The 19,852-nt window shown below is 41.2% G+C and overlaps 1 protein-coding gene across 13 annotated transcripts in view; it reads left to right on the forward strand.

Moving 5' to 3' along the window:
• Positions 1-19,852, forward strand: part of ARID1B (AT-rich interaction domain 1B) — a 449,892-nt gene that overhangs the window by 40,812 nt on the left and 389,228 nt on the right. For all 13 annotated transcript variants that reach the window (XM_043592659.1, XM_043592667.1, XM_043592660.1 and 10 more), the window contains exon 2: positions 11,553-11,747. In XM_043592659.1, the coding sequence (XP_043448594.1) occupies positions 11,553-11,747 (195 nt within the window). The remainder of the gene's footprint in view (positions 1-11,552; positions 11,748-19,852) is intronic.

A 19,852-nucleotide genomic window follows, 5' to 3' on the forward strand; every position in this document is an offset into this window, starting at 1 on the left:
CCTCTGGTCCACGGTAGGCTAATAGTAGTTAAGTTTTTGGAGAGTCCAAAGTTACATGTGGATTTTTGACTCTGTGTGGGGTCAGTGCCCAAACTCCGATGATGTACAGGGGTCAACTGTGTATTAGTCATATTAACTTTTTTTTTCTTTGAACAGTCACATTACACTACAACCAGTATATGCTTTCACTTAATCATGGCTCTGATAAAGTGGGTCTTTTGTGGGGTCGTGCCTCCGGAAAGCATGTTTACACGGGGGGGCTGGCGGTCTGTGTAGGCAGGCACTCTTTGTCTAGAGATTGGTAAGTCAGTTGTTAACCTTCAAATATTTCTATTGGTATTTTTTTTAATGCAATTTTGAAGTCGTTAATTTTAAAACGTTAATGAAATAGTTTCAAAGAGGCAAGATGGCAACCACGGCGATTGCTGGGGAAACCAGGAACTTCTCGGTCTGTCTTTAGGTGCTGCTCTGGCATGTCTTTGGAATTATTTGTGGATGCAAATCACACGCCAGACATCTTTAGAACGGTTGTCTTTTTGAGGGAGGTATTATCTTCACTCGAAAGATGGGAAAACTGTGGCTTAGAGCCCTGGAAGAATTTACCCGACATTTCGTGGCCAGTCAGCAGCAGGAGAGGATTATGAACCCAGGTCTACCCAATGTCAAACGTTATGCTTTTCCCGTTGTGGTAGACACAGCATGTTAGTTTCTGCTTGTTTGCAGAATCTGATAATTGGTAGTGGCTCCCTGCAGCTGTGCAGGGTGGAAGATTCTGAGGCTTACTGGACTTCGGGAGAATGAATACTAGGATTGATTAGCAGCGTTTCTCTCGCCTGCACATTAGTGGAGGGGTGGAGGGTATCCGTGCCTCTTGGTGATTATTCTGATGTTACACTTCCACCTAATAATGATGATAATAAAATCTATCCCTATTAAAAGCCTGTTTTGTGCCAAGGACTTAACTATAGGATCTCCAGTTCTGTAACTCTACAGTGAGAGTGGCAGTGTTCTTGGTGTTTAGATGTGTTAACTGAGATGCAGAGAGGTGAAGTGTGACTTTCTTCAGCATTACACAGCTAAAAGTGATGAAGTCAAAATTTAACATACTCTTACAAAAGCTTCCTTTCTTGATTTAAATCTGTATTTATATGGGAAATATACTATATGATTTTTCTTTCTTAAATAAGCCTGCTACTAAGTTGTCAGTTGTGACACAATGAATATGAATGATAGTGCATACTTAGAGATGTAAATTTTAGAAATTGTCAAAGCCATGGTAATAGCTGTACAGTTTTTTTTTTTTTTTGGGTGCTGAGAATAACAAATCTGCAGGAAAATAGAAATATATACCGTTACTATTTTGATATTCCCTTTAGATCTAATCTAATTTTGAAATAAAAAATACATATATATATATATGTGTGTATGTGTATGTATGTATATATACACATATATATTTATACACACATATACATACATACTTGGGTTCATACAATTATTACATTTGCTAAATTAAATTTAAAAGTATGGTGCAGACAGTAATTTACTCACTGAATTGACTTAAGTTGCTGAGCTTGGGGGATTAGGCAAATAATAGGTTTTCCCAGGTTATAAAAATCTGCCCCAAAGTGGGGAACGAAAGCAGTCTTATTTTCTGGACTTGATTCTGTGGAATCTAGATGATCGCTCTAAATGGGTTTAATATTTTTCTTCTCACTTCATCATTCCTGTTCCTGTGGGACAGTCTAGCTGGGGAGACAGACATGTATCAAATAGTCACTCAAATAGATGTTCTTGCAGGCTTTCCTGAGGGCCATGAAGGAAAAAGCACTGTGTTTTCTGAGGGGAGTCCTGCCTCACTCTGGTGTTCAGGGAGGGTTTCTCTGAAGACAGGACAGTAGGGCCGAGTTCTCCGGGAGCATAGAGCTCCTTCGTGGAGGGGACAGTACAGTCAAAGGCCCAGTGGTGGGAAAGTAGGTGGTTTTTTAGAGCCCCATGGAGGCCAGTCTGGTCGGAGGGGGCGATTCCCTTTGGCAGCAGTGATGGGTCCAGCTGTGGTGGGACTTGGTGAGGGATGTCTATGGTGGGACAGGAAGGAGTCAGGATGCATCCTGGGATCCTAACCAGTACATCTGAATGGGGAGTGTCTTTCCCTGAGATCAGAAGCGGGTGGGGAGGGTACTAGGCATCCGGGCAGGAATGTTGGGTGGCAGTTGGGTGTAGAGCTCTGGGGCTCAGGGAATCAGCCAAGGGAGACACGTTTGGGGGACACAGACATGAAGAAGTAATGGAAGCTGTGGCTTTATCTGAACTTGTGAAAAGTGAAGCTTTGTGTGCAATGATGCTTGATTCTTTACCTCTTGTACTATTGACCATCAAGAAGCCTTCACTCCAGTTAGAGTCCTGTTTAACTGGTGATGGGGTGTTGAGAAAGTCACTGCTTCTGTTCAACACATGTTAACCATGCCGGGCATTGTGCTCAGTGCTAGGTATACAAAGATGAATAAAACAGAATTTTTCCCTTTAATTAACAGTGTGCTGGGAGACAAAAAAATAAATAAATTACTGAGTGATTTCACTCTGACTTCCATTTGCTAATTTGTTAAGAGGAAGAGAAAGAAGATTTAGGAAGCTATTGCTATGTGATAAATCCTGTGGTGCTTCATTTAATCCCCCAGCAACACAAGAGGTGAACATGACCTACTGTTAGACGGGAGCCTAAGTTACACAGCTAGTAAGTTGTATAGGTAGGACTCACACACCAGGTCTGTTGGACTCTAAACTCCCTGCCATTCCCTTATACCTTTTTTGTCTAGAATTCTAAGGGTTTTGTTTTTTTTTTAACCATGGACTGTTTATTTTATATGAAAAAGATGGAGAGATTTGAAACAGGGAAGAGGTGGTCACTCAAGGCAGGTGTTTGTGCTTGCATAGTAAGCACTGTAAGTGAATCAGCAGAGTTCTGTGCATCATTGCAAAGGATTTTCCTAAGGTTTATAATGAGGACCTTCCTCTAAGAATGCTGATGCCTGGCTTTATGTCAGTCTTTAAAAATGGCACTGGTGGTTAGCTGAAGGCTCTGTCTGCTTCCTTGACCTCTTCAATAATTTTGTCAGTGACAGTGGCAAAGACATGGAAATAGCATGCTGATTTAATTGGTGGTTGATGTCAAGATAGGAAATACAGTTAATATGTTAGACGTCAGGCTGGAATGGTGACCAGAAATAAGCAAAATGAAAATAAGCAGAGATACAGACAAACTTGTACCACTAGAGTCAACTAACCAACTTTATAATAGAAGAGGGGAGAAGTGAGGTTTCATTACATCTGATGGGATGGATCATGAGTGTGATGGGGGAGCCCCCGGGTGGCTCAGTCGGTTAAACATCAGACTCTTGATTTCGATCAGGTCACGATCTTGCATTCATGAGATCGAGCCCCAAGTTGGGTTCCATGCTGGAATTGGAGCCTGCTTAAGATTCTCTCTCTCCCTCTCTCTTTCTGTCCCTCCCCCCTGCCCCCACCCCCCGTTTCTCAAAAAAATTAAAAAAAAATTAAAAAAAAAATTAAAAAAAAAAAAGGTGTGATGGGGCCGCCAAACAAGCACAGAGATCCAAGCCCACATTAGTACCAGGATAGGCTCTGGGAAAAAGGAGCAAGTCCCTTTTGTATTAAGGGGACCAAGGTTTGGCATATTTTGCTCAGAAAAAGGAAATAGATATAGCTGTCTTCAAATATTCTGCAAAAGGATCTAAGTAAAACCAATGGATGTAAATCACAAGGAACAGATTTTTGTTACAGAGAAGAAAGGAATTAATAACATTCATGGTTTTAGACACTTAGGGGGTTCATACATACATCACCTATGAACCAATGAGGTTCTTTTCTGTTCTCAGATGCTTTGTTTCATTGCTGAATCCTTTATCCAGAGTATCTTAAGAATTGTGATCAAGTGATCGTGTATTAAAGTACTTTGGAAGTGCATGGTAGATGTTGGTCATTATTTGATAATGGAGATCAGGAGGATCTTTGGATAGGTTTTTCGAGGATATTTCATTGACCTCTGACATTATAGGCTATATTTGGGATAGACATACATCATAGATGCATTTTTTAAAGTATCCCTAAGTTAAGATTCAGCTTCTTCTGCATGGTACTTTTTTTTGAATGTTACTTTTTATTGGTAGTTTATGGAGTTACTTTATATATATGTAACAGCATATTAATATTTTATGGCTAATCTTAATTCTGGAAAGTGAAAATCCAGTGGTATTTTAAATGTAGGATATAATTAGGAAGAAATATTGTGTCTTCTGCTCCTGTCCTGTGTAATGATAATGTATATGTGACAAACTTCTTTATTTAAAATTACACATCAAAACATGTTTCTTTCAGATAAAAACTGCACAAATAAAAATTTCCTACAGTCCTATTTTTACACTTTTTTCCCTTCATCCCCTTACCCTCTCTCTTCTTTCAAGTTTCACTCTGTGGTTCCACACATATGTATGTTCTATGTAACTTGCCTGAAGGAAACTCAAACCAAAAATACTGACCGTGGTTGTCTCTCCAAGTCCGTATATGAATATTTTGGTGCGTCCCTGCCCCTCTTCCCACATTGCAGATGGCATCATGGTTAGAGGGCACCATGGTTCTTGGAGCCAACAACAAAACAGCCTCTTCTTTTTCTTTTTAAGTCTATTTACTTGTTTTGAGAGAGACAGAGAGATAGAACGAGTGACCAGGAGAGGGGCAGAGAGGGGGGGAGAGAGAGAATCCCAAGCAGGTTCCACACTGTCAGCACAGAGCCTGATGCGGGACTTGAACCCTTGAACTATGGGATCATGACCTGAGCCAAAATCAAATTAGATGGCTAACTGCCGGAGCCAACCAGGCACCCCACAACAGCCTTTTCTGCCATGACTAATGTCTTAGAATTCCACTTTTTGGTCCTTCCCTTACCATTGTAGAACATAGCAAACATTCCTGTATCGACAAGGAGAACTTGCAGTGTGTCGATACTCAGATTCGAAGTTCCGGGTTTTGGTTCAGGTCCTCATACACGTTATTGTCTTGTCATTATTAGTATAAGTAAAAGCACAATGGTGTTAGATGCTGGGGTGCATTTTTCCCTGCTTCAGTCTCATGGCCTATGTGGATGCATGCTGCAGAGGAGGGGACTGTGGGCCTGAGTCAGGACGCTTCTCTCCTGGTCTCCGCTCTGCACGAGTTCCACAACCCCGGGCAGGTCCCCACAACTCCCGGCCCCGATGATGTCATCTGGGATGGAGAGTTTTCTGGGCGGTGGGATTCTGTGGTGGTGGTGGTGGCAGTGGAAACTGAGGGTCTTGGGGTTTTCTGGCCTGAGGAGGAATATGTACATAAATAGGTACATTTATGAGATGAAGGAAAGTCTTTAGTGCCTGGCTCCTCTGTGTTTGATTTAAACTGATGTTAATGCCATTAGAAGAGCTTGAGCAAGAATGTTGCACCGTAAATCATCATTGGCTTCTTACATGTCTTCTGCTTATGTGTACAGAATCAAGGTAGAAATTGGCCAGGGAGTTTGTTGCACTTTATTTTCGAGAACGTTTTACTTTATGCCATCAGCCTTCATTCCGTGGAGTTCCTGAGTCAGCACAATCTAGGTCATTTGTGCGGTGTGCTAAGTGAGACACACATACAGAGCTGCGGAGCATGGGCATTGCCATTCTAGACTACTTGGGAGGTAAGAAGGAACACCTGAGGAATGAAAAACTCGTACACGAGTTCCATAACAGCACGAGGCAACTCAGAAGTCTGTTACCAGTGGCGTAGGAGAGATTTCGGGGTCCGTCCCATAGACAGTGTTTCTGGGGTGTGGTGAAGGGGGATGCTCTGCTGTCCTTGAACCAGGACTTGAGTGAGCCTGGGGCTACACAGAGAGGAGAGCAGGGGCACCCCCCGAATGAGGACCAGCAGCCGTTCCCTGCTGGTGAGTGCTGTGAACGGGAGTGTGGGTGCCGGGACGGGGGAGGGCGAATGCGGATCAGCTGTGTCTCCCACCCACCCCCGCCCTGTGGCAAACCATAGTCATGTTTGCAGCACGCCTGGGGGGAAAAAGCATTTTAGAGTTATATTTAGACATTATCACAGAAAAGTAAACATAGATTGCTTCATGATATGACAGCCACTACTTACAGGTCACTGTGGCTGGCTCTGATCCTTATCAGCCGAGTTTTCACATGGCTGTAATTCATGCACATCTCTCTTAAACACTTGACATTGTTTCATATGTCCTTTTCCATATCTCTGTTCCGCGGTGCTCATTTGTTGTGGCTCGTTCCCACATCCTAGGATCGTCGTTCGAGTTTTCTTCTTCAGACAGTTGGTGTAAGTGGTTCTGAGAACTGTTACTGGTCTTTCACGTTAATTGTGAGATCGGTTTTATTTCTTCCATTTAGTGAGTAGAAGACCAAGCAATAAGCAACATATATATTCAGGGTTCTACAGTGGTGGTAATTGGGGGGGGGGGGGATAAGGGTGAGGGTCTGCTCAGCAGCTAAGCCCACCCTCTCTTCCCTGGACCTTGCTGTGTCCCGTCAGTATGAGGAGTCTTGTCTCTGGGACGGATTTGGATAAGTAGCACCCGGCCCCACTTGAGAGAGAGTATTAGAGTTGGAGCAAGACACAGTGTTGAAAGCTTTTGGTTAAAGCTTATTGTCATATGATCTCTCAGAGTAGTGGTAAGAAACCTGTTAGTGGGTACGAAACCTACCAGTACAAACACTCATTTACTCCAGTTGGGTTTCATTTTATAGGTAATGGAATGTTACTTCGAAGTTTTCTTAAGTTGCTGGTAATTTAGAACATTTTCCCAAATAATGGTTGAAACGGGAAGAGTTTCTTTCTCTAAGCTGTTACTTAATCCAGATACATAGATACAATTGTAGATCAAAAAAATGCGGATAGTTCTTTTGGTGGGTTTTGCAGTGCCTTTCTTCAATTTGTGAAATATTATATTCAGAAAGAAACTACTAATAAACCATCTCCTTAACTGGATATCCAGTAGTAAACAAATTACATAGATATCTTTATTGTAAGTACATATGTAGGAGTACTCTGGAAGGGGGTAATGAAAGAGTAAGAGTAAAAAGCACCAAGTGTATCTAAAGTATCCCAAAGGTATAGAAGTGAGTTGTTCTTTAACTTGGGTAATCTTTAAAAGGGTAGTTGGATTCTCAGGCCGGCCTCTGCAAACCTCTGTAACCTAGAATACAGCCTAACTGTGCCACCTGGATTGTCTAGAATTTATATCAACTATATATTTAAAAAATATACACTGTACTCTTGTGTAGTCGTCCTAGGAATGGAGAACCTTCTGAGGATTTTGGAGGGTGTAGGTAGTTGTGACGGCTTCCCAGAAGATTTAGGAGAGTGTGTGCACGTGCGTACATGTATGGTAAATATACATATGTATATTTACAAAAACTTATTTGAACAAAGGAGGGGTTATGAGAAAGTCTTATCAAGAAACAAAATTGCATGAGATGTTGAGTTACCAAACCTACACTAGTTGTGTTGAGCTCTTTGAAAGTGGGCAGTACTTACCATAGGCTTCAAAGCTCTTGTCTTAATTTACAGAATCGAAGTTCAGGAACCAGCAGTTGTGGAATGGTGTCTGGAGAGGGAAAACCCGTTTGGAGTAACATATTTAGAAAAGTATTTGAGGACTTTTTAAATGTGGACGATGTCTCTGATACAGCAGATGTCTTATATGAGAAATGAAAATACTGATACTCAGGAATAGATCATCTCAAGTGTAGATGATAAAAATGTAAAATTGTTTTGGGTTAGAACTGAATGTGAGAAGTGACCTGGCCTTTATGTTTTTTTGGAAAAGACTTAGATTTGATTTGGTCTTTGGTTTCTTTAAGGAGATAGTAGTAAAAAGCAGGGGTTGAAATATCCCGTTATTTATTTAATGTTAAAAATAGCAAGAATACACAGCAGGATGAATTTGGGGTGTGGATGTGTACTTAACACAAGGCCATAAGGCGAGAAGGTTAAAATTAAATAATTTGCACTGTATAAGTATCTGTTTTCATATCTGAAGTCTCACTGAAAGGTATTAGATGCATTTTGAGAGGTACAGATAATGTGTGTATTTCATGCTTTAGATTTTCAGAAATCTCAGGGTTAAGCTAACATTTTTGACATGGGTGCAAATTAACTGAATTTTAAGCAGGACTGTGAGAGTTTATGGCAGTGATGAGATAGATATTACGAAACAGTTTTAGTCACTGATAAGATGCATTTCCTGCACTGTTATCTGTAGCATTAAAATATAGACATTCCAATCATTTTTCCATTTTAAATTTCTGCTTTAATTAAGCCAGTTTGGGTCGTGCACTATTTAAAGTGAAATAAGTAGACCTTTCCTCTGCCCTGGCTAATCCAGATTGAATGTGGAGATAGGGCTGCCTCAGGGCCCCGTATTAGAAATTTAGCCTGAAATCTGATTTACTCAGCCTCTCTGTTGGCCATTCATTTCGCTGTGCGGATTCTGAAATCACCAGCTCAGCCTTGATTTTCACACTTCCATAGAAAGTTTTATTTTATCTTTTCAAAGAAAGTGTGGGAAAGAATTACATTTTGCTTTTTTTAGGCACCCATTTTAATTTATATGATTCTGGGAAAACTTAATTCTCAATACTCGATTTTAGTTTTGTTACAGTGTGTCAACATACATGTTTGTGTGTTGAATTGTGAAGTCAGCACAGGTGGTGTAACATCAGTGTATTGTTTGAGAAACTTCTGTCATCGTAAGTACAAAATTTCCTTGACGGGTGAGAGTAACACATTTACAAGCCCATGAAATTGTGAATTTCGAGCCGAACTGTTTGGCCTCCCCACGTTTTCGTTCAGGTGAGATCAGTTCCTGGCAGATTCCTACGAATCCCTCAGACCTGAGCTTCCCTACAGGAAGGCTTTGTGACAGCCCATCACAGACCCGCTGAGGATCCGCTGCACGGTCCACTTAGGGTGTCCACTGGGGGCATTGCAGTCTCTATTCAGCCCGCCTGCTTCAGTGGTGCTTCAGTGGATCGCTCATTTCCCCAGGACAGCTCCTGATGCGTGTGCATTTTCTCCGGGGCCTGGCCCGCTGCACACAGCAGACGTGCAGGAAGGAGGGGAAAGATTGCTTGCGGCCTTGGGCTGGGGTGCGGGTGGGAGGGAAGACCGGCTGTCACGGAGCTTCCCCAGCTTGGGTTTTGGGTCTGTGCTCCCGGCTCACCTCTCTCACCTCCCATTCCTGGCTTAGTTCCTTGTCTTTTGGTTACTGCCCTCACCTCTGTGATGAGGCTGCCCTGGCCAGACTCGGCAGTTACCTTCGAGTCGTCGGGTACAGAGCAGGGTTTTGCCCTCACCTGTTGGACACCTGGGCTGCATTTGGCATGCCTGTCGTGTTTCGAGGCATGACTCCCTTCTTTTCCATGACACCATACTCTAGAGCCTGTATTTTCCGACTGTTCTTTTGGCTTCTTTGTGGGCTCCTTCTTTCCCTTAAATGGTGATATTCTCTAGAGTTTTGTCCTCTATGCATTGTTCTTTTGTTCATCTACTCTTCCTAGATAAAGTTCTTGAGGTTTTATATGCTTCCTGTTGATTAACTCATCCAGTAGTCACTGAACATTTTGCTGTGTGCCAGGTGTACTGTTTGACTTACATCCTGGAGATACAGTGGTGAAACAGTGGAGAAACAGAAAAATCACCACCTTTCCAGGAGCATATATCCTCTATATGCTGACTTTCCCCCATTTGTTATTGTAGCTCAGCCCTTACTCCCCAAGCTACAAATGTATTGTGTCCCTTCCTTCTGGATGTTTTCCACTGGATTTCCTGTAGGAAGCTCAGATTTCATACATAGCATACTGAAGGCTCCCTCTGGCATGGGGGAGACGGTTGATCTGCCTGTGCCTCCACACGTTCCATCTCAGTTGGTGTCTTATCATCTATTAAGCCACCCTGGACTCCTGTCTTCTCCCGTCACTCACTCAGTCTCCAAGTGGTGCCGCATCCCCATCCTGCCACTGGAATCCGGGCTCGCTTTCTCCCACCACTGCTAGCTACCAGTTTAGGACCTCAGCTCGCCTGCCCGCTGCGGCAGCCCACCCTGGTTCCAGCCAGTTGCCTGAGAGCAGTCCTTCCGAAAGCTGGATCCGATTATCATTCTCTCTGTTGAAAGCACCCGGTGGTTCATCCCCCGGATGCAGTCCGAAGCTGACTTGTAAGTCTCACCCTCGTACTGGCTTCCGCCTGCTTCAGCTTCTTTGCAAATTCCTGCTTCATCTGGATCTGAACTGCTTATGTTTCCTTGTCCACACCAGGAAGCTCGGCTCCGTTGAGCCTGTGGTTTCTGCTGCGGCTTCTGCCTTATGGCACTCTACGCCCTGTCCCTCCCCACCTTGAGCCTGGCACTTCTTCATTCATTTATTCTGCTAATCTTTGAGCCTTCTGGAGAGTTTTCATATATATTACAGAGTCTGGCATGCAGTAGGAATCAATATATGGTTTTGGAAGGAAGGAAGGAAGGAAGGAAGGAAGGAAGGAAGGCAGGCAGGCAGGCAGGCAGGCAGGCAGGAAGGCAGGCCGCCGGCAGGCGAGAAGGATCGTTGGATGAATGCTGCAGGCCTTTTTAGCCCCTTGGGGAGGGACTTCCCCCACCACTGCATTGCTCCTTTGAAGCACCCAGGGCAAGAAAGCCCCAGCTGAGGCTCTAGTTCTGGCTCTGCTGAATGGCCTTGGCCCTGAGGCTCATGGGCTGACTCACTAAACCAAAAATAAAACTTAGAGTCTAGTTTTGAACTAGTTATGTTTGGTTAAGATACTGACATAGGGAAGGTGGCTTGTGACTCATAGTCTGGGAGCCTATTCATGCACACTAGTAGTCTTTGAAACTTTTTACCCTAGACATTCTGTATTATCTAAAATCTACCCTTTCACTTTCTCATGAGCACTCAGATGCATTAATGTTTGATCAGGAGTTCCAGACTCAGGTCCAAAACAAAGTCGTTGTTCTAAGAATACTTTGAAGTCAGAAAGCCTTGCGAACCACTCACTATACTTAAAGCTAACAGGAGTTGGGTGAGATTAACTGATCATGCTCATTCCTATATGTATAGCAGGATTTTAGATGCAAATGTTTTCTTTCTGCAGACTCTTTCCTTCTCTGGTTTACATCGGATCCCTCTTAATTGTTAAAATCTCCCTAAAAGTAAAAAAAAAAAAAAAAAATGTCTTGTAGCCATCTAGGTATTTTTCTTAAATGTTCTTCTGGGTTTTTATTTGCCAGGTTATTATTACTTTTTTTTAATGCAATAATTGACCTACAGCATATTCATCTCAGGTGTTACATACAACATAATGATATGATACTTGTGTGTATTGTATGTTTTTAATATTTTCAAAAGTAAGGATAGTTGTGTTTTTAACATATATGTGAGTGTAACACAGTTTCTGCCTTTGTAATAAATCATGACTTAAATCTGTGTCTGTTTCTTTCTTCATAGGGCAGCCCAATGGATCCTATGGTGATGAAGAGGCCGCAGTTATACGGGATGGGCAGTAACCCTCATTCTCAGCCTCAGCAGAGCAGCCCTTACCCCGGAGGCTCCTACGGTCCCCCAGGGCCACAGCGCTATCCAATCAGCATCCAGGGTCGGACCCCAGGGGCCATGGGAGGAATGCAGTACCCACAGCAGCAGGTTTGTGCTGGTTTTTATCCCACCCCTCTCCGAATGGGTGACCCTCTTGTCTTTGTCTTTTACTGACTACCTAAGATTGGTACTGAGAGAGTTAGGGGGCATTTCACTGATTTTCTGCTCTCTTTTAATTATCATCGTTTCTTCAAGTAATCATGGGTGCAGTTTCCTTTTTTTTTTTCAAGAAGGAAAAGTGAGCTGCTTAGAACAAAGTGGACAGAACATCTGTTTGGTAGAGGGCTGTTACTGTGTTATTGGCTGTATTGGAAAGATAGGCAGTGTCATCATTTTGCAGCAAATTATATAGATCTACCCCCTGTCGTGAACTTGGCTTTCTAACATTTCTGATGGCAGACTGGCAGATTCTGAACTGTGAATAGATTTTTAAAGGTGACATTTTAACTTAAAGAATAAATAACCATGAAAATGGCATCATCTTTGAGAAAAGTTTTGGGTTCTCCCAAAAAGTTATTTTGCATTTATTCAATAACATATGAATTTCATATAAGAGGATTTGGTATATATCTGTTTTCTTAGCCTTTGATGGGTTTTGTGTTTTTGCTTAAAACAAAAAAGACTTCCTTCCTTTTATCGACTCAGTATTTTTCTCTAGAATCAAATAGTTGGAGTTACCTTAAATACCCATCTACTTTCCAGCAGTAGTAAACCTATAGTCTCTTGGATACTGAGAGTGTATCCTTGTAATGTTGGCCTGAGGAAGCATGATATTAGGAAAAGACTAAATTCAGACTCGTTAGGGTGTTTAATTACTAGAAACCCCAGAGAGCCTTATTTATAAATTCCCACACCGTGTCTTTAATGGGGGGGGGTGTTGGGGTGGGGGGGGTGCATTAGGAGGATCCATGTGCGTTTTACTGAATTCCCACACCGTGCCTTTAATCGGGGATGGCGGGGGGGGGGGGTGCATTGGGTGAACCCGTGTGCATTTTACCGCCTCCAGGTAGGTGACTCCACAGTGTTGCCAGTAGCCTCTTCCAGGGTTTCATACACTTCCTCTCTGCAGATCCTTCCCTGTGTTTAACCAAAAATGATCTGTGGGGGAAAAAAATTGGCTCAGGCTTCTGCTCTCTATAAAGTGGATGTGGAGAACGATACACTTTTACGTGCTCCAGAGCTGTGTCCGTTAAGTTGCATGTGAGCCTTTTCCTTTATAGACTGAATATTGTTTTTCCTTTTCATCTTTGCCCCTCCTTCAGTGATATTTTTATTTTACAGTGGTTAGAGGGCAGCTTAGAAGTAACTCAGCCTTTGAGTCCTAGCTGTTGGTTCCTTAAACAGCCTTTGTTACTGTCACTAGTTCGTCCTGTCCTTTATTAAATTGGCTGCCCGGAATTCTCTCCGTCACTTGCACACTTAATTGCTCTGTTAATTTTTTTCAACATGACTTCTTTCTTCCAGCAATATTTTGCTGCCTAGAGTAAAACATCTTCAGCTGAGGTTGCTAATGGTAAGGGGGAAATAATTTGTACATGATTGAAAAGTAAGATGTGATTTTCTCTTCCTTCTTCAAATTTTAACCTAATTTGCCTTCAGTTGAAGGCAAGAAGGCCCAGGCAGCTAGCTGCCAAAAATCCTAATTCTCCTTTGTAGATGACTTCACGTGGGGGCTGATAGTTCTGTAGGAAAACTCTGGCCACGGGCAAGAGTAGAGGCAGGAGGGAAGAAGTGACCGACCTGGCGGGAAGAAGTGGATACTAACCACTCCTTGTTTTTCTGCATTCTCTTTTTTAAAAAAAAAATTTAAGTTTATTTATTCTCTCTCAGAGAGAGAGAGCGCAAGTTGGGGAGGGGCAGAGAGAGAGAGAGGGAGAATCCCAAGCAGGCTCTGCACATCAGCACAAAGCCCGATGTGGGGCTTGAACTCACGAACCATGGGATCATGACCAGACCTTAACCGACTGAGCCACCCAGGCCCTTCTTTCTACCGTATTTTCCTCATGTCAGATTGGAAAGTCATTTCGAAAGGCGGTGTTCATGGCAAGCTCCTGGATGCTCCTTTATCTTTTTCTCTGAATGAGTTCAAGTCTTATCACAGGCTTTTGACATTGGCACGGTTTGCAGTCCCAAAGTGGAAATCCCAACAAATGGAAAGGGTGTGTAAAGAACGATTACCTACGATTTTTTTTTTCATTATTTTCTAACCCCACATGTGTAAGGCTACAAGTAGAGGACATATGCTAATACATAGAGTAACTTTACTTTTGTCAGCTTTTTGGGGTTTTTTAAATCCCCGTGGCTTTTACCTAGATTTGAAATACAGGAACTCTTGGGTTTATTTGAAGGGACAACTTGATGAAGATAACTCACCGAGTATTTCAGCAAATTTTTAATTAAGATTTTAGATTAGGTATTTTTACTGCAGACCAGAAGAAACATCTAATTCTGATTAAGGACAGATCTTCCTGATAATGAAAGGAAAGTAGTGTATCTGGTAGGAAACTGACTGCCCTGACTGTAGAATGTCAAACTTCCATATTGAGTTCATCATCATCAAAGGTTCTAAGAAATCTGTACTGTTTTTTCACCCTTTCGTTTAGTGATAATATAGCCTTGAAATATAGTATCTTGTTTTGATAACTGGAAGGCTAAAAATAGCTATGAATGCATTTTTGAATGTGTGTAACATTTTCAAGGAGACACAGCTTTTTAATACCAAGTTCAAGCGATCAGGTGTAGGCTAATTAATAGCTTTGAAGTGGAAAAAAAGAGTTAAGGTATTGGCTAAAGGTTATTAGATCACATTTATTTTGTTAGGTTTAGCCTGTGTTCTTTGGTGAGGAATTCTCATTGAGTTGCATTGTTTGTGAATTTTGGATAATTACAATTTGTCCATGGACAAGGTCCTGGCACAGTGATTGGCTGCTGGTGCTGTTTTCTCCTAGTATTAATGTAATTGGCTCAGCGTTTTTGTAGTCATGGCTGCTCATGTTTTTCAGGGAAAAAGTTGAAAGATAATGATGACATTGAGTTTTTATTGAGTGGACATCACCACCTAGGCATGACTTTGCTTTGGAGAGCCTCCAAAGCTTTCTGTGTTTGGTTTGTGAACCTCTAATGAGCTGAATCCAGTTCATTTAATATTGCTCGTATATTTCTGCAAAGGATTAAAATGCAGGAATTCAAGTTTGTAAATTGAGTTGCCCACTTACCAGCTGAGTGGTAAGTTGTCTTTGGCTCAGGGGTCACAGTGTGATTCCTGGCTAGCATTCCACTCCTGTGATAGGAATTTTAAATGAGAATTCTGTTAGAAAGAACGGCCATGCTTGTATGAAACTGAACATGGGTGGTATCAGTGCTTGCTTTTTGTTTCTGAGATTAAGGAGGTACTGGCCACTGAGTGTTTGATTTTAGTGTTAACCTGCTGATTCTTGATTTGTATGGTGAGAATTTTATTTTTGAAATATACTCACGACGAGGTCTTTGAGCATGATATGATAATACTACATCATTTTGGTATTTATTAACTGGAAATAGATTTGTGGTCTTTCACGTGCTGATTCTCCCACATCATCAGGCAAATACATAGCTAAACAGATTAGTTTTGCACAGTGCCCTAAAAACTAGTCTGTTTGAGTTTTTATTGAGCTGAGAGGGGAAATGAATTTTCTATGCCTCTGTGGAGAATGTTCTGCCTCTAGGCTCCTGGAATTCAAACCTGGAGATGGTTAACAGAAGTATACCGGTTGATTTCATCTAACGCAGAGGAAGTATAATCTTTAAGGTTACTAGAATCTGATGCTGAGTTTTTCAGATGTTGTAAAAAACTTAGATACCAAGGTACCCTTTGCTGGATCAGGGATGTGGGTGAGCAAATGTTTTGTTTTACTTCTCTTGTCCTTTGTGATCATAAATGTATACATAGGTCTGTGCCAACTTGGTTTAAAAAAGATTTTCGTATAAAAGAAATAGCACCCAGGAAAAATAGGCCACAGAAGTGCGGGTATATTTATTTACGTCAAGCACATTTCACTTACGGCATGTAGTCTGAGATTTTTCCTGAGTTATCAAAGGTTAGTGGGTTGATATTTTAACTCTCCTTATCTTGTTGCAGAAGTTTGTATAATCTAATGCCGGTTGGCATTATAAAACCAGGAAAAGGGAAAGAGGGCAAAGTGAGAGATTTATGTTTATGAGCGCTTTTATAATGGAAAACGACAACTTTTTTAGTTTTAAAAACACATCTGTGTTGCGAAAACCTTTACAACAATAAGAACATGGAATTGTTTTGAAAGATATTCTGGCAAAATTAAATAGAGATTAGTGATCCATCTGATCTTACCACTTTAAATCTAAATAAAAACCTAATTAAAATTGAGTTTCTTTTGAAAAAGGTGTTAGAAATCAATAGGTATTCTCATTTGTGTCTTCAGTTTATCTTCTGCAGTCCTTGGATGTCTATTTTGCTGTGTGTTTTTTGAGTAAAATATTTATTTCAGAACATAAGCATTTTATTTGGTACCATCTTAACAGCCAAAACACTTCTTCCAATGCAAATGTTTATTTTGGCAGCAGATGTTTCTAAAAGGAGACAAACATTACAATTGTTTGGCTAAAATAAATGTTTTCTTTGGGGTTATTGAGGCAGCCAAGCAAGTTCTAGGATTCCCACCTGTGTTACTTTATATTGTCGGTATCTTCTGGTAAAAAAGATTTACTTTTAAAAATACAGTTAAAATTATGTTTTGAGGGGCGCTTGGGTGGCTCAGTCTGTTGAGCATCTGACTCTTGATTTCAGCTCAGGTCATGGTCTCGTGGTTTGTGAGTTTGAGCCCCCTATCGGGCTCTGCGCTGACTGCGTGGAGCCTGCTTGAGACTCTCTCTTCGTCTCTCTCTGCCTCTACCCTGCTTAGGTACGCATTCCTCACCCCCCACCTCCTTTCTCTTTCTATCAATAAATAAACTTAAAAAAATTTTTTTTAAATTATGTTTGGTTCCGGTTTGAACAATGTCTCTAAAAAGTTGGGATTAATGGGGTGGGGAGGCTTGGTTAAAGATGTAACAATTCTGGAGTTTTTTTTGACATGAAATGTTTGCTTGGACTCAGTCTCTGAATCCTAAATGTGAATCCAGTGACCAGGGCTTAATTTTGGGTTTGCCTAAAAAGAGCTGAGAGTTCCTATTTTTAAGGAGCATAATGGGGTGTGATAGGATAAGAAAGGAAGGCTTGACTTAACATAATGGAGAAGAATGGGTCCTAGTGGCTGTTTTACCCTTAATTTTTTGATAGTTTGCACTCACTGAAAGACACCCCCACCTGCACCTGTGTGTGCACGGGCTTGCTTGCACACACATAGAACAGAACATCTGTGTGACAGTGGGATCTTAGTGCAACGAAATGTATCTGCGTATGCATATTCAGTATATTAAACATGTATTTTATGTGCACACAGATATACGTACGTATATGAGCAAACAGGTGCGTAAAGTGAAGGTAAACGTTTTGGCCAGTAAAACAGTGAATGCAGAGAGATCCCTTTCACAGTGCTGTTTACAGCATTTGTGAATAGCGTGTTCTGTGCTAAAAGACTTGGAGCCTAGCTGCACCTGCTCGTACACCTGAAACGTGTGGAGTCCTTTCAGCAGCTTGCAGATTTGTATCAATAATGGCCTTTTGTTGGCCACATTCTGTCTTGATTTCCTCAGTTCTTCATCAGTGAACATGAAGGTATTTAAGGTTTACCGACAAAATACGTTCACACCTCCTATTTCTGCTTCCAAGTAGATAGCAGATGCTACTATCTTTGATGCCAAAGTTCCGTGTAGATGGATGTTTGTACCAAGAGGATATTTTTGAAAAGATTTGTAGGTACGGTAATTTTTATTTGCTCCTTAAAATGTAAATGTCTGGAATACGTAACTGGTTCTATTTACTTTTTATATTGTACTTGAATTTAAGCATATTTTGAAGCATTCAGTGTGACATTCTTAGAGGAGGAGGATTAGAAGAGATCACATTTCAAGTTAAATCGAAATTTTAGGATTCTTAGCCTTTTCCCTAAAAATGAGCAAAGACCAGCTTTTATACTTGAATGTGTGATGAAAAAATGAGATGATTTATTTTAGTTAGGATAGCTACTTTTATATTAGAAAGTCTATGCTGATATATTTTTTTTATCTGAACATTCACATTGTGCTATTCTAAAGATTATATGTGGTGTATTGTGCCTGTTCTCTGCTTGTAGCCTATACTGTTTTCTCACTCACATCTGAATTCTAGGTATTTTACATTCATGGACTTTCAACTAAAATATCTCTTAAGCTTCTCTGTTACGTTTTCATTTTTGAGATGTGAATTTTAAGCATATGTTTAGGTAACATTAGAATTGCTCGAGTATATTTTAAATAAATTTGGTTTATTTGTTTTTTTACCAAAGAAACATTGAATGTGATGTTTATGTTAAAATTGTCTTTTAAGTTTTATGTATTTAAGTAATCTCCACACCTGACTTGGGGCTCAAACTTCTGACTCTGAGGTCAAGAGTCACCTGCTCCTTCGACTGAGCCAGCCAGGTGCCCTGATATTTATGTTAAAATTTAAACAATTCAAATAAAGTTAACGGTTGATACCAGTAAAGTCAACCAATCACATTACTTCAGTGCTCCTTGAGACACAAGCAGCCACGGAAGTCGCTAATTACAATGACTAAGTGGCATAAGTGGCATATTTTAGGCCAGTAGTTCTCAAGCTTTGCTGAATGTTAGAGTCTCGGAGGGTCCTTTAAAAACAGCAGGTTTGGGGGCCCCTAGGTGGCTCAATTTGGCATCTGACTCTTGATTTTGCCTCAAGTCATGATCTCACAGTTTATGGGATTGTGCCCCACGTCGGGCGCCTTGCTGAGCATGGAACCTACTTAGGATTCTCCCTCTGTGTCTGCCCCTTCCCTGCTTGTGCACACACACACACACTCACTCAAAATACATAAATGTTTAAAAAACAAAACAAAACAACTCCAGGCTTGGATGCTTATATCAAAGACTTCCAAGTGTTAAGGCCTCCCTCTTTTTTTGAGTGTGCCACACGTGCTCCCTTGTGCAGCTGGCATTAACAGGTGTCAGAGATAGACCAGTAAGTAAGGGCCCCAGAGCAGGTTTGGGGCCAGCGGCATTGCCCTGCTTTGGGCGCTTATTCTCGGGCCCTGCCCAGTGAGTCGGGAGTTGACCACTACCGTAAAGGGATGAAATGTGCCCAGATTCAGGAGTTGGGACAGTGTAGTCCTTTCTGATTAATGCTTAATCTGTGTGTGGTATTGGGAAAACCCGGACCTGGCTGTGCCCATCCACCAAATGAGGGAGTTTGACCGCAAGATCTCCCAGCTTGGATACTCCTTTTAAAATAATAGTAGATTAATGTCTTTTCATTTTAGTTTTGGATTTTAGGGTCTTGTCATTTCCAGTACAGTCTTCTGAAATTTATGGGTTGATGCTTGATGGGTTGTATTAATATAACTACTAACCCTCTTTAAAATTCTTCCTAAAGAGGAAAGAGCTGTTTCTTCCTCAGAGGTTAGCAGATTGTTGCAATCAGTGCAATAAGGTATTTTCTTTGCAAAGTGAAAATTTTCTCTGATAACCTCTCCCTCCTGGATACTAGTTGTGTACTAGGTATGTAGAATGTTGTCTGTCCTGTGTAACGTAGAAAATCATAAGATTGAGTTGCTAACTTTATTTGGGCTCACAAAAGGAAGCAGAGAGAGACCCAGTAATTACTTATTTAATACATTATTACTTTCTAAGTAGTTCTGAAAATAAGCATATACTGGACACAATTAGGATAAACTGTGTACAGTGAATTCAGAATAGAAATAAGAACTTTTCACATATTCTGTTCTGTTGCTTTCACCCTTGTCTAAATCCCATGAAGAGTGATTTAGGTGTCTATATTTTTCTACCTTAAAACGTGTTTTTTCCAAGGGTAAAAGAAGTTTTTTCTTTCATGTTAGTAAAAGTTCAATTTTTAAAATTAAAAAAAATTTTTTTTTAAATGTACATTTATTTTTGAGAGAGAGAGACTGAGGGTGAGCAGGGCAGGGGAGGGCAGGCTCCAGGCTCTGAGCTGTCAGCACAGAGCTTGATGCAGGGCTCGAACT

This window comes from Prionailurus bengalensis, chromosome B2 (genome assembly GCF_016509475.1).
Source record: "Prionailurus bengalensis isolate Pbe53 chromosome B2, Fcat_Pben_1.1_paternal_pri, whole genome shotgun sequence".
Lineage (NCBI taxonomy): Eukaryota > Metazoa > Chordata > Mammalia > Carnivora > Felidae > Prionailurus > Prionailurus bengalensis.